Below are 14,726 nucleotides of genomic sequence, written 5' to 3'. Positions count from 1 at the left end.
CTATATATATATATATATATATATCTATATATATACTCCAAACCTCCGCCGTGTTGTTTTACAGTCAATTCATCACGGCAGGAATTGAATATAAAACACTTTTTACTGATGCTTTGATGAGCATAAAGTCACCTGACAGCAGTAACTGGGACTTTTTTCATTGTCCCAGAATGAGCCCTTCAGAATTAACATCACGGCGGCCATGTTGGATCACTAGCTCATTTCCCATTAGCATAATGATAGACCAACTTTACGAGTTTGTTTTTCTTTTCAGAAAGCGAGATGCGTTCATGTCCGTATTTAGAGAGAAATCACGAGGTGACAGATATTTTACCACAACATAATACTTCTGTGTAAAATACTAGGAAAGAAAACATTTATACTATGTATAAAACCTTGTAGTAATACACATTCAAATACTAACATATATTGGCAGAGCATTCACACACACACCAAATGTAGCTCCTGGCCCAGAGATTAGTTTTTTGTTTTATTGCTTATGCTTTTGCAAGTGATCGTCAACTGGTGGCCAGCAGGCCAAATCCGGCCCGCCAAACCATCCAAACTGGCCCTTGACAGGATTCAATAATTGTGAGAATCCAATAAACAATATTATGTTGTCCCCACTATTAAAACTGAAAAAAACAACAACAACTGAGAGTTCAATAACTATCAGTAATACCCACCACTTTTTTAATGTCCAGCCCCCCAAAATTCTGGACCTCCAACAAATGTAGTTGGTGACCCCTTATACCAGGAGTCAAACTCATCTGGTCAAACTCATCTGGTTTGGTTTATTTTCAAAATTCCTCAAGCGGGCCAGTTCTGGCCCACGGGCCATATGTTGACTGCCCTATTCCTTTAATTTAATTTTTAAGTTTCTTTTTTTTTCCATGACAAACTTATAAATCATATTTGCTAACCTGTTGTGCTAACCTTTAGTAAGTGTTTTTAGTAGAACATGTTAATTGTGAAATGTTTTTGGACAAACCTCGAGGGCAATGTAATCTCATTTGAATTCTCTAAGCACATTTTTATTAAACCTATTCAACCAATCTAACCAACTTAACTTAACTCTGAACTGGAATATTCCGTATTAGGATATTTACTGTGGGTTTTTTTTTACCTGCTGTTGGAGTGTTTTCTCTTGTTTTAACGTCATGTACCTGTAGTTCCGTCTCAGGAAGTCTCTCTTACTCGTCATGTCTTTAGTCCAAGTCACCTGTAAATAAACACGAGTCACCAGATGTTTAGAGTCAATACTAAAAACCTGCTGCGTGTCCTGGCTTGGAATCTGTTTCTCGGCTTCACCTGGGGCTTTGCAGTGACTCAAACGAGTGGTCTTTGAATAGCCGGAGCTCCAGCATGAGTGAAAGCCTACCATCTAGTGGTCACGTCAGGGGAAACATGCGGAAAAAACCAAATTATAAGTTTAACTGATCGCATAGCTTTCCTTTAATAAACAGAACCAAGAAAACACATATTACAAAATATTTTCCTTCTTTTTACAGATACATCAAACAAATCTTTCCTCCTGTTACTTCTTCAAAGCAAAATATTTAAACAGGACCATGAGCATTGCTTTTTACATTGCAAATATCAGTTTCTTCACATAGAAAATAATTGCACTAAGAAAAAAAAAAGAATAAAGAGAAAAAAAAAATCATATGTTGCACAAGTTGGCAAGACGCCACAGGGCAGACACACTGCAGGAGTTTGGTCGGTTTGTGAGAGTTGGTTTTGTTTTTAGCGGATTAGCGTGTATATTGTGAAAACGGTTGTCTGTTGAAGTTTAGTGGTTAAATAACACGGCAGATGTAAGCGTGGTCACGCCAGGCTCAGAACTTACAACAGAGAGATTTCTAATGTGGATATGCAACACGTTGCCATTCAGCTGGTCCAAAGGCAGATGGAATATACATCAGGGAAAAGCCAAATAACCAAAACAAATGTGCATTTCTTAAGGTCGGTACCGGCATCTGCACAATCACGGGCAGAAACTTAAACCCAACCCTGAGGCTGAGATCATTCACAAGGTCACAAGCAAGGTCACTCACAAGGGGGAGAGGGACAACGGCATTCTTCACTGCCTCATGTTCATTCTTTTCACTGTAGCCTTAGCTGCGGCTCATGAAGGCAGAGTACTAGGAAATGGCTTGATTGCCCGAAACACTGACGACCGTGTTGTTAATAGAGGGCAGCACGGTGAAGACAACAATTATCGTAAGCGCAAGGAGTCGCCTCCAAACTGGTTGCTAAGGTTTGGTACTGTCATTCAATCACGTTAGGATCTTGGACAAAGGGAAAACAGCAAAGAAATTGCAGGTTTAACCGACGTTAACTGGACTGTCAAAGGTCAAATCAACCACAACCCCACCAGAACTGGAGAAGGGCAGGGGTTGATCATGTCACACCAGGAATTGACTTAAGCTGTAATTTCAATACCTTCAAGTCAACTTCTACCATCATCTGTCTCCAGCTGCCAGCCCCAGCTGCTCAGCCCACCTCACCGCGTCTGGATGGTCTTCACTGGCGGCCGAAGGATCAGCGAGCAGACCCATGGGAAAAACGGAGATCCTGGTCCTTAGGGAAATGTCCGGCTGGAGCCTTAGCTGCAGCTGAAGGTTTGGGCGGAGAGCCCGTCACCCAGGGAGGTGGAGACAGTCCTGCAGCCTGCGTGTCCTCAGCAGGAGAGGCGTCTTTACTGTGCTGGGAGGCCGCAGCTTCAGGGTCCTGCTGGGACATGAGCTGGAGTAAAGCTGCTGCCACTGCAGGGCTGATGTCCTGGGTGCTTTGGGCTTCAACACCGTCCTGCTGGTCATTCCCAGGTGGCAGGGATGATGGAGGTGGCCCAGGTGGAGAAGGGGGACGTTGGTCAGCAGATGGAGGTGCCTGACTGGTAAATTGTCTCCGCTTTGGTACCACAGGGCCTGAAGGAGCAAAACAGGAGAGAAAACACATTAGGAGTACATAAATGGAATTAACTACATGTGCAAAAACATTTCCTTATTTTAGTCTACTGAATCTTAAATGCAAAAACTATTATAGATGTTTTAGAGTTTGTTTAACTGAAACTTTGGGACAATTTCAGAAGAGTTGCAAAAAGTGCATCAACTCTGATTTATGTTTCAATTTAAAAAACCCACCAAAAAAGTAGATGCTGTGTTACTATGAAAAGTGATTTGTGTTTAAAAAAGACATTTTGCAGTTTGAGATATTTTAGATATATATACATTATTTAGGACAGAAAGATAACTAAAACTAGGAAATTAGTCTAAGAGCAGTGAAAAACCCCCAACAGGACGCAAAACCCAAAAACCGTTAAACCATATCAGCGTCATTCAGCAGCAGAGTCAACACTTTTATTCAAATTTCTATTCACATTCGATTCTAACATCCGAGTCCAAATGACCACTGAAAACAAAAAGATAAATGTGTGACAAACCAAAGGTAAAGAAACACATGCAGGTGAGGTCTAAAGGTTCAAATCATTTATTTTTCACTTGATAATTTATTTCTTCTTCATAAAAGGTTGACATTACAGACCGTTTAAAGCAACATCTCTGAAGAAATCCACGAAAACCTGCCTTGCAATGAAAGTGAGATGAGGAAGGGAAAAAAAAACGAAAAACGTGAACATGAGACGGACACAGGAAAAGACTGCGAGAGAGAAACGGGCAAAAGGAAAGAGTCTGGAAGGAGAAAAGAGAATACAGTGTAAACCTGGGTGTTTCACTCGGTGATGAAATTAACTACTTTTCTCCTGGTTTATTGACAACCGAACCATTTACGGTATCTGGAGGGACAACGGGACGTGTTTGCGTGTTTTTTAGGAATGTCAGGGATAGGAAAAGAAGATAATTTCTATTTAACCAAAATAATTTAATTCAATAACCATCAAGCTGAATATTAGGTTACCTAGAATGTAATTATTTTGCTGACGGGAAACTTTGAGTTTGTTTTCTGCTCTGATACTCATTTGCAGTCGTTAGTGATTTGATCTGACCCTGGTCTACCCCGCTCTTTGTCCTTCCACCCACTAAAGACTAAACCCAGACTTGCCCTTGCGATCAGTAGTAGAGGTGGATGAACCACGCGCTAGCGCCTCCCCTGACTGGACGCCATTGCTCTCATCGGCCTCCTCCTCGGTTTGAGGCTTAATGATCTGACTCAGAATGAGAGCCAGCAGGTTCGCTTGCTCTTCCTGGCTGAGCGATGGGTCTACAGATGTGGGTGAGGGCTCCTGGGGTTCAGGAGGCGGCTCTGGAGGGTGAGGCCTTGCAGCAGTGGATGCCGGCTCCTCCTGTGTCCCCTGGTTGTCAGAGGCCTCGCTGAGAGCAGACAGCGTCTGGCTGAGAGCCTCTGGATTGGAGAGGTTGAGGAGCTGGGCGACCTGGGGCAGGCTGAGGTCCGTCTGTCCTTGGAGGAGGTTCAAAAGAACTGCCAACTCTGTTTGGTTTAACTGATCCGCGGCAACTCCCAAGCCTGGACACATACATTCACAGTCACAATGGTAAATGTACCAATTTATATTTTTTAATAATGAACTTGAACCTTTATTGATTAGGCAAAACAACATTTGGGTATTTCCCCAACTTCAACTAAATCCTTCTGGACTTTTCAAAAATTTTCAACAGGAGTGACTTGGACCGCAGGCAGGCCGGTCAAACACACTTGTCTACAAACTTGCGTCTTTTAAATTGTTCCAGCAAAAGACACAGATTTGTTGGGGTAGCTCTTTGAAATTGCTAAATAAAAATAGTTTACAGGGCCTGACATGATAAAAAAAATAGCTGTAACATTTCTTGGTTGGTAAAAGAAAGTTTTTTTTCAAGCAGCCAACTGCTGAGAAAATTAGCTAGTTAGCTTTTTCTGTTGTGCACCAAGTTTTTATTTTAGACTTTGTACATTTTCTGCATTCTCCTTTTTCTCCTTAGCCTGTAGTCAGGGTCTAGCAAAGCTTTGATCACCTTATTTGTGTTGTGATAACTTATCTGGTCATGTGAACTGATAGCGTTGTGTTTCGCAACCTGAGGCTACATTTTAACACCACTAGTTGTTTTTTAGCCCTACATGATATTGCACAATCTGAACACTTTAACACATTTAACACATCTCTAATGAAGGAGATGCTTCCTTTATTTCTATCAGCATTGGTTACCTGACAACTCACTCTCTAAATTTGCTGTAGGAGGAGGTTTTCCTGGTGGAGGTGGTGGGACCCCAGCTGGGCTCTTTTGAGGCCGACTGTTTTCTCCACTAGAGGTCCCTGTCACATCTTTACGGGGCACTTTGGGCACAGGCACATCTTCAGGCAGCCCACTCTGACGCGCACGCCGCCTCTTCTTACTCCAAAGCTCATGGCAGTCCTGATGGTGAGGAAGGCTGGAGACCAGGACGGACGTGTCAGCAGTTTTGAATCATTTTAAATGATCAAGAATTATATTTTTTTTAATCATACACAAAGATAAAATGATATTGTTTTAGTAGAACAGCATCGATAAGTGACCTGTGTTGCATCATGAGAATGATTTACTCACTCCGGTGGGGGCATTTTATCCGGCTCTACATCTGACAGGAAGTCACAGTTGAGAGCTTGCTCTGATGTACAGCGACGTGCGGGGTCCAAGGTCAGCATTCGGTCCAGTAATTCCAGGGCAGTCGTAGGTAAACTGTGCAAAAAAGAGGTGACGAAACAGTTAGGAAAAAAGTGTTCTGTATTTCTCTCATTGACCTCATGGGTAGTTTATTGAAGCAGGTCAACAATTGAAATGGTTTAGAGGTATTTTAACATCAGGGACAAACACAGGAACAAGACCTGCAGTAAGATTGGTTCAATTTCAATTTTTCCTAATGTATTCTATCTATAGTTTAAGTGATATATTGTACATTTTGACATCAGTGTCAGTTTGAAGACTTCTTGTTCAATACAGAAATATTTCTTTCCTGGTAAGCCTTAACATCCATTGTTAAAAAAACAAAACCATCTTCAAGCGTTTTCTGCTTAGTGTCTCACTGTGGTTTACCTACATACTGCATGACAAGACAGTTTTCCACAAGGCTTTGGCAAATGTAAAGCACTGCCATCTAATCCATTGGATATTAATTCAAACCCAGCCTGGAGAGGTACTCAGTACTGGCGAGTACACAAGTGAATTTACTTGTGCTTGTATCAAGTAGTAAAAGAAAATCTAAAAAACAAAATTCGAATTGCAAATGCTTTAAAGAGATGGGCTTTCTCTACATACAAGGCAAATTCTTCCCGTAGTCTCCGCCTGTACTGCTTCTTGGGCTTCATGGTGTTGAAGAGGGGAAGTTTAATGACGTCCGGCCAGACTGCAGGACAGGGACTGCCACACAGACGACTGAGCCAAAGGACACAGACAAAGTTTGTTGTAGAAAAAAAAAAGGTGAAATTGTAAAAAAAAACACTTCTCTTATTTCTGTGTCAGGTCACCTGATGAGTTCCAGCTGTAGCAGTTCTTGGTTGGCCTGAAAGATGGGCTTCTTTGTAAAGAGTTCTCCCAAAATACACCTGGACAAAGACAGGATTTTCAAATATAATTCACAAGTACTCTTTTGCTTTCCCTGCACAGACAGGCAGTCAAACCGAGAGCTGCCACTACAGAATGTAAACTGAATTAAACATTGGTGATGATTTGTGTTTCCCTTTGTTGTTGTTTTTTTTTAAATAAAATACTTTTAAAATTCATGCATACAATAGCTTTTAGTTTTATTTGTTGTTTTTATTGATTATTTTATACAGATTATTGTAAGAAATCTAACATTTCTATAGCCTGCTATTAAAAAAACATTTTAAACAAACAGTATATACAGGTTAAAACAAAACAGTTGCAAATGTAAAAAGGTCATCATCACACAGAAAAACAACCAGTGAGCAAAATCACAGAACCAAAATATATCTTCATCGCTTGACAGGAAATACATAATGAAAGTGGTTGGTTAAAAAAAATAGGATGAAAACTTCCTAAACTCACCCACAGCTCCAAACATCAATAGCTGGTGAATACCTCTCCTCTCCCAGCAGCAGTTCAGGGGGACGGTACCATAGTGTGATTACTTTATTAGTGTATGGCCGACTGAGGGTAAGAAAAGAGATCAAGCAGTGAGGAAAAAAAACCCACAGTAACTCAGCATGTCAGGCTCTCTTTGACATCAAACAGCACCATCTAGCGGTTACACTTCGTAATTCCGTTATAATAACACAAGTATAAAAAAAGAGGGAGGGGAGCAAAAAAAAAGTTTTTGTTCTGCAGAGTCCACAGTCTGGGTGAGATACAGTGATTTCACAGGAATTGTCCTTTTTGTCCATAATCACTCCCTTTTGTTTCAATGCACTACACATAGGTGCAGCCTAGAGTTCAATAAAGAGGCCAGTTCTTAGTGAAGAAGTATAATTGTTTTTTTTTGTAAAATATCCATATTTGTAATTAAATCAAAATAAATAAAATAATATCTTTTAAACAAAACCCATGCTTTTTAAAAAGAGGTCATGTTTTCTTAAGTGACATAACTTCAGCTGTATGAAAAAAAGTACAAAGGTCAGCTTACCTTTCCTCGGAGTTGTAAAACCGGGCTAAACCAAAGTCAGCTAGTTTGATCTGACCTCTGAAAGAACAAGTCGAAAAGTTAGCAAAACTGCAGAAAATTACAAATAATTGTATATAAAATACAAACTAAGGCTTAAACCAAAAACAATAAGTCTCAACACAGAACGTAGAAAAAAATAAAACATCATGAATTGTAAAGAGCAACAAAAAACAACTCGCACCTAACCCAGAACGGCAAATGGCACTCCAACTATGCGTTAAGTTACAGCAGTGCAGCTGTTAAACGGCCGAGGAACTGGGGGTGTTAAACACTCCATTAAACTGAGAACCATGCTTTGTTTTCCGTTTCTTTATCAACTTTTCCACCACTGCAGCTCGCTACTCTCAGTGCACTTGTGTAACCCGAGGTGTTTGCAGTTTGAACACAGGCCTGTACTGAACAACCATCTGTGAAACACTGGCTGTTATTCCTGTGTTGTCAGTACTTCAGGCACTCAATGGAATGAGAACTAGTGTAATTGACTCTGCTGCTGATCCAGCTTAAAACTACAGCGGGCAGATTATTAAAGCTGGCATTCAGCTGCTTTGAATGTAGAGTGTAGGGCATTTACCAAGATTACTCAGATCTGGTTAATAAGCACAGCTACACTACCATTGGCAACAGATGTAGTGGAATTGAAGCCACTGCTTTGAATCAGTCTTACATAATTTTATTGATGAAAACATAAATGCAGTTTATGCAGCGGTGCATCTTGTCCTCTGTCATTATTTGGAGATACTGGCCATGTGGCAGTGCAGGCCACTAGTACTGGCAGTGATGCAATAGTCTCCAGTGCAGGAGGAACAAGCACCCAGTGGAAAAAACTATTTGTAGCTTATATTTTGGGGGTGGGTGCTTATTAGCATTTTATAACTGTTGTGAAATATACACTACATAAATCAAGGGTTCAAACAGAATGTCCCATTCTGTCTGTTTAGCTGCATTCTCAGGAGACACGACCTAATTTTCTTTAAGACTTCTACAGTCAGTTTTTCACCAAATGGCTTTGTCCATTTCTTACATAAACTGTATGGTTGAAATGTTTACCTGTTGTTGAGTAGGATGTTGGAGCATTTGATGTCTCTATGTAGGAAGTTGTTCTTATGGCAGTAATCCAGACCCTCCATCAGCTGTCGCATGAAGCTGCGTACGTGCTCATGGGAGAACTGGACTAGGCCCGATTCCAGCAGGCCCATAAGGTCGTGGTCCATGTACTCAAACACCAGGTAAAATGCCCCTGAAATGAAATGATTATAAAACCTAAAACCAAATCTGTCTACAGGAAAACAAACATATGCACAAGGGAATCTGGGTTTCAACAAATATATATTTAATCAAAATCTGTGTTTATTGCCACTTTTTTTACACTTACATGTGTAAGTGTAAAAAACAAACAACAAATAAGGAATTTAACTTCTGTTGGTACATGACTATAAAATAAAATAAAAAAATGAATAAGAAGCCAAATATGTGAAATAGTTTGTAGCAAATTCAAAAGACCTGAATGACTAGGAACTGTGCATGTCATTTTCTCACCTTTGTCCTTTTTAAAGTCAAGTGCGTCCTGCTTGTCGGTGACGATTTCCTTCATGTTGACAACACTGCGGTGTTTGAGCTGCCGCAAGATCTTAATCTCTCTGATGGCTGTGATTGGGAATCCCTCCTTTTCATTGTCTAAACGCACTTTCTTCAGAGCTACAAGCTCACCTGGAAAGTTTAGGAAAAGAATGTTAAATGTTTAATTTAAGAAGAAGAAAAATAGAACACGTCAATGAATACAGTGATAAGAAGACAGCTAACATTCCCTCACCAGTGTCTTTGTCCTTTGCTTTGTATACTTGGCCATATGTGCCTTCTCCTATGATGCCAATTATATCGAATTTATCTACGCAGCGCTTCCCCCAGTCACTCTGAGTGTGTTTGCGCTCACCGTACCGTGGGCAGCAAATCCTGTACAGCATCAAGAGCAGAGTTTAGTGGAGGTGTAAGACAACACAAGAGGAAGAAAGTTGAAAGTGGAGAAAATGAAAATGTAAGACTTACTTTGGTCTCTTCTTAAGGGTTGTCTGGGGTAGCAAAGGAAGCTGGCGGAAAGGGGACTGTGGTGGTGACGAGTCACTTCCGGTCAGGGTAGGTGGTAGAGGAAGGTCGATAATGGAGGGCCGCACGCGGGTCTCCTTTTCCCTCTCCTTCTTGGGTGGCCTCTGAGGAGGAGTATTCTTCTTTGGGCTGTGTAAAAATTTTAGATAAGTGTTTAAAAAAATTTAAAAGAAAAAAAATACAATAAATGTACTTCTTTTACTTTCACCCAAATTATCCAGCCAGGTTAAAAAGGCTGCACCCTGTCTGTTAAACTCACTGGAGGTACAATGATGTTCACAAGCCGTTCTTTTTACCAATTTTTAGTCTGGACCTTGCACCAGCCATTTCCCCACATGTATATAAAGATTGAACATGAAACAAAGATTTAAATACACATGCATTTAATGTCTTTTGTTCATACTACCTTGTGCCATTGCAATTGCCTGGTCAATCAAATTAAAATTACCATACATTATTTGTGTAAATATGCAAGTCGTTACAATAACAGGAAGTGGTTCAGAAAATAGTCATTGTACCAAAAAGACATTTAAATCTATAAATATTACATTAAATTTGCAAAACAATAAATACTATAAAAAGGATAAATAGGCAAAGCCTAATCAAATGTTTTTTTTTTTATTTGCTTGTATGCTACAAGGAAGCCAGGATAAATAACTTTAAGGGAAGAAAACCTAAGTCTGTCCTCACCTGTCCTGAGTGTTTCCCAGCAGTACAGGAGGTAAAGGAAGAGGGGGCAGAGTCGACGTCTTGTGAAGAGGGGTCTGGCGGACAGGACTACGTGAAGGAAGCGGAGCTGGTGATTTGGCCTGAGATGTGTTGGATGGAGTAGGAGGCTTCAATGTTTCTGTTTGAGGTGGTGGAGGTGGTGGTGGAGCAATCTGTATGGCAGACCCAAATGGAACAGGAGGCGAGGCCTCAGGTGGTGGTGGTGGTGGAGCGGGGGACTCTGATGAACAGGGGAGCGGCGCAGCAACGTCATCATCAGCAATTGGAACACTTTGGGGCAATTGGGGTGGTGGAGGATGAGGTTCTGGTTCAGGTTCTTCTGTTTCCACTGTAGCACAGTCTTTTTCTGGCTGTGTAGTTTCAACCTTAGTAGGCCGTGAGGAGGCGGATGAAGAGGGAGCTGCAGGTTTACGTACTAAAGGAGAAGACGATGCAGCAGTGCTAGCACGGGCGGCAGCCTCAGCGGCTTGGCGTTCCTTCTTCCTGCGGCTCAACTCTGCCCCCAAGCTCGAGGTTAGTGGCAGGCGGCTTGATGGAGGGGAGCGGCTCGCTGGCCGGCTGCTGTGGGAACTGCCTCCTGCCCCAGAGGTTGTGTGTCGCTTAGTGCGAGATCTTGAGGAAGGACGATGTGAAGAGTAGGACAAAGGAGATCGGCTTCTAGAACGTCTTAAAAAAACAACAACAACAAAAATGTCTTTAAAAACATGCCTGCACTGGAATTTAACTGGCTTTTGGATAATTTAGATGTAGAAATCCTGGTTCAATCTAATCAATGCAATCTATCTCTGATTCAAATCTAAACCTGATGAAATTATTTATTGAACAAAGGCCATAGGAAGTATATATCTAAGAATGTTAACTAAGTCAATGCAAACTAAAAATGCTCAACTGAAATTCACACCATTTACTTTAGCAAGGTTCCATTTCAATATGCTAATGTTCAAGTGACATTTCATACTAAAGAAGTGGAACAATCATCCCTTTACTATCTCCTGCTTGTTTCGTAATCTTCTCTAACCTATCATTTTATCACCCCTCAGACATGTTGAGGTAAAGTAAATGGAGAAAGAAAGAAAAAAGGTTTCGCAGAGATTGATTTCCTTTTTCACATGATGGTGTTGTCGGCAGGTTTAACAAGTTAGTGCAACTTCAAACTTCCCGCACATGCTATTAGAGTATAGTCACAGGCTTTGCATTTGTCTTCAAAACACACAGCTAAACTGAAAACTGTGCCAGTATTTACATGGAGAAGTAATTAAGAGAAAGGCAGCACAAGAAGGAGGTTGTAGCAAGGACAAGTCCAATTTTAATTTAATGTTAATTATGGATTACAAGCTGTGAATATAAAACCAATGGGAGGAAACGTGTGTTATTTAATAACTTTAATATCTAATGATTTATAGGGATGACTGGAGTGTTAAGGATCCAATGCCAAAAATGTATGTATAACCACCAACATGACACACATGTTGCCGCTGCTTCTACAGTGGCAACAAGTGGCTAGGGAAGAATGAAGTGCTTTACTGCCTTAAACTTTGTCCCTGGTAGATTTAAGGTTTTAGCAAACGTTGCATTTAAATATGATTTACTTTCTACACCTTAAATTATAGCACTGTATGATTTTTGAGGCATTACTCCCTGCCCAACCTGTGACTTTTGTCTCAGCAAATTGTTGGTTCACCAACAAGGTAGGAAATTTGCTGGGGGGGATTTTTGATATTGACATTTCAAGGGCAATCTGAACCATTTCTGAAAATTATCTAAAATTCCATATTTCACTCTTGGTATTTCACAACTAAGCTCTTTGCCATCTTTTTGACAGTGAGCAGGGCTAAGGCAAATATTTGTTAAATTAAATTGTGTTAAATAATTCAACTTGCTATGCACAATACATTTGCCATTTGGTAAGAGGGTCAGGTATTGTTAGATGATCGTTTTTCCCAGGTTTTTAACTTAACTAAACCTATTTAAAAGAATGCCTAGATGTTTCTGTCTTACAGCATATACTTACCGAGAAATGGGACTGGTACTGGAGGACCTGCGAGTAGCATAAGGGCTGATGGAGCGCCTTCTTGAGTAGGGGCTGCTGTCCCTCTCATAGCTGGAAGACCTGTGTCTGCTGCCGTAGGGACTGTCTGATCTCTGCCTGCTGCGACAAGAGACGTCCCCATAGGGACTGGGACTGTGTTGAGTTACCCTACGTCTGGGGTAGCCATCATTTTCCTGATGGCCATATCCGCTGCCCAGTGGACTCACACTCTCAGCTGTTCTCCGAGGACTAGGGGACAAAGCAGAAGTGGTGGTCTTCCGACGGGGGCTGCCCCTAGTTGAAGACTTGCCCTTTGGGCTCAGCTTGTGGCTCTTGGAGGACTTCCTATGTGCTTTTTCCACCCTGGTCCTCTGTGAAGAACTGTGACTGCCCTCTCCATGTCCTTCTCTATGTTGTTGTCTTTCTTTGCGGGTCTTCCCTGAGCGGCCGCTCTCTTTGCTCCGGGACGAGGATGTGGATGAGGTGGCGCTACCTACGCTAGCTGCAAGCTGCACCTGAGAGAGTGAAAGCTCCCCACGTTTAAAATCAGCTTCTTGCAACTCCTTGCGTTTGGAAGAGGAGCCAGATGAGACAACCTTCTCCTTATTCCTTCCAGAGCCCCTCTTTTCACGGTCTTTACTGCTCTTTTTCTTGTACCCACGTTCCCCATTTCCAGATTCCGTGAGCTTATTAGAGTCCTTGGGCTTTTTGCGATTGTGCCTGTGCCCCTTGCTTTCCCTATGCACATGCTCTATTTCAATTTCGTCCTCACCATAGTCTAGCGATTGCTCCAATCGCTCTACGGCTCCTCTCTGGGGGGGTCTGGAAGGCAGTGGGTCCGAGAAAGTGTCCGAGTCAGAGCTGATATCATCATACTCCACTAATGGCTTTAGCGTGTTGACTGCAGGCGGCGCCGTTTCCCCGTAGGTATAATCTTCGGGCCCCGGCGCATTAACCGAGGACACACGGTTATGTTTTGAAGATTTATGTCGTTTACGTTTTAGTGACGAAGCAGACATTTGAGATTTTAACTGCGATTTACCACTTTTGCTCATCACGTCTCCCTCAGAGGTATAACTTTGGTGCTGTGTGTGATGTGACACACCGCCGATGCTGGATTCCGACTTCCTCTTGGTCCCATGGTGTCGGTCCGACCCAGGCATCCCTTACTGCTGGCGTCGGTGGCTGTCCTGCGTCTGGGCCCTGCTGGTCATTCACAGGAGAACTACCTGCAGTTACTTCAAATGCCCAAACAAAAAAACAAAGTGCAACTCAAGCAGAAGCAGAAAACAGATATCAAACGTAGAAGGCCTCTCACGTCCAGTCCTTTCCACGGCTCTTCATTTAAAGTCACAAATATCTTTCGTTAAAGCAGAGAAAATGCCCCCATAGGTTTTCCAGTGCTGTAACGGTGGTAGTTAGATTCAGTCAATAAATAAAAAGGATTCCAGGAAAACATTGGAGCTTTGTGGTGCCGTCTCCGTCTCACATTTAGCTAGGGATGCTAGCTAAAGCTGGGCAGCTAACGAGCTGACTCGTAAAAAAGAGGGAAAAAAGTCCCCTTGTGAAAGGTGTCCTTGTCCGGTGCCAAGTTAGGTTAAGGAGTTTTTTTATTCCGTAGAAATACGGTCTTAGTATTCAAAAGCAAGCAATGTCTTCATTAGAAGACGCTCCAACAAAATCAAAACTTGACCCGGTTGGTACTGTTTACATGTTCCCTTTAATATAACTTTTATCCCCTTTAAATTCAATGTTGGTTAGAAATGATAATATTTTCGTGTGCAGTAGATGTTCCAGTTTATTATCAATGGCTCTGGGAGTCAACCAGGCCTATATTTAGGGCGATGTTAGTGGATTTAATATTATCCACAGCCCTATTTTAAGGAGACTACAAACGCCATTGTGGCTCCAGTGACTGCCAACTTCTTCGCAAGCGAGACGAGCCGGAAACCAAAGCGCTGTCAGTCTCTGACATGTCATAGCAACAACCAATGGTAACAAAGAACCCGTCCCCTCGTGTCCGCAATTGCACGACACTAACGTAAAACGTTTCAGAAAAGACGGCATGTCATTATAACATGAAATATGAAACATTTGATTCAGAGAAGTAGTTTTGAAACGAATTGGCAAATCGAATAGAGATAGAAAAAGCTCAATCCACAGACTAATTGCAGCTGCATATAATTGAGAAAGAAAACATTAAATACAATTAAAAGTAATTGACATAAACATATTAAAAATAGATGATCAACAATTA

General features: G+C 41.6%; 1 protein-coding gene across 4 annotated transcripts; it reads right to left on the bottom strand.

Moving 5' to 3' along the window:
• Positions 1 to 1,129: 1,129 nt before the first annotated feature.
• cdk12 (cyclin dependent kinase 12) lies at positions 1,130 to 14,433 on the bottom strand. 4 transcript variants are annotated; one of them, XR_522980.3, is made up of 16 exons: positions 12,452 to 14,433; positions 10,402 to 11,106; positions 9,655 to 9,840; positions 9,422 to 9,561; positions 9,148 to 9,318; positions 8,659 to 8,848; positions 7,573 to 7,629; positions 6,999 to 7,100; positions 6,458 to 6,535; positions 6,249 to 6,365; positions 5,541 to 5,672; positions 5,162 to 5,385; positions 4,063 to 4,485; positions 2,446 to 2,930; positions 1,312 to 1,384; positions 1,130 to 1,222 (listed from the first exon to the last, which is right to left on the bottom strand). XR_522980.3 is itself a non-coding variant. In XM_008329974.3 (14 exons), exons 1-14 carry the CDS (start codon positions 13,630 to 13,632, stop codon positions 2,545 to 2,547), a joined length of 4,092 nt encoding a protein of 1,363 aa, XP_008328196.1. In that variant the 5' UTR covers positions 13,633 to 14,433; the 3' UTR covers positions 1,963 to 2,544. The 4 variants fall into 4 exon arrangements, 3 of the variants coding, with proteins under 3 accessions (XP_008328196.1, XP_016896133.1, XP_024920332.1); XM_008329974.3 differs by lacking the exons at positions 1,130 to 1,222; positions 1,312 to 1,384 and having other exon boundaries at positions 1,963 to 2,930; XM_017040644.2 differs by lacking the exons at positions 1,130 to 1,222; positions 1,312 to 1,384 and having other exon boundaries at positions 1,963 to 2,930; positions 5,174 to 5,385; positions 12,452 to 14,432.
• Between the last annotated feature and the right edge of the window lie 293 nt (positions 14,434 to 14,726).

This window comes from Cynoglossus semilaevis, chromosome 17 (genome assembly GCF_000523025.1).
Source record: "Cynoglossus semilaevis isolate Cse_v1.0 chromosome 17, Cse_v1.0, whole genome shotgun sequence".
Classification (NCBI taxonomy): domain Eukaryota; kingdom Metazoa; phylum Chordata; class Actinopteri; order Pleuronectiformes; family Cynoglossidae; genus Cynoglossus; species Cynoglossus semilaevis.
This window is presented reverse-complemented; position numbering and strand designations above follow the sequence as displayed.

Bases quoted from the DNA above. Each gene is read 5' to 3' on its own strand.
- cdk12 (XM_008329974.3), bottom strand. From the start codon at position 13,632: ATGCCTGGGTCGGACCGACACCATGGGACCAAGAGGAAGTCGGAATCC. The intron at 6,366-6,457 runs GTGACCTGACAC...CCTTTGGCTCAG, and splicing joins CTACAGCTGGAACTCATCAG to TCGTCTGTGTGGCAGTCCCT. The intron at 5,386-5,540 runs GTGAGTAAATCA...CCTGGTCTCCAG, and splicing joins GATAAAATGCCCCCACCGGA to CCTTCCTCACCATCAGGACT.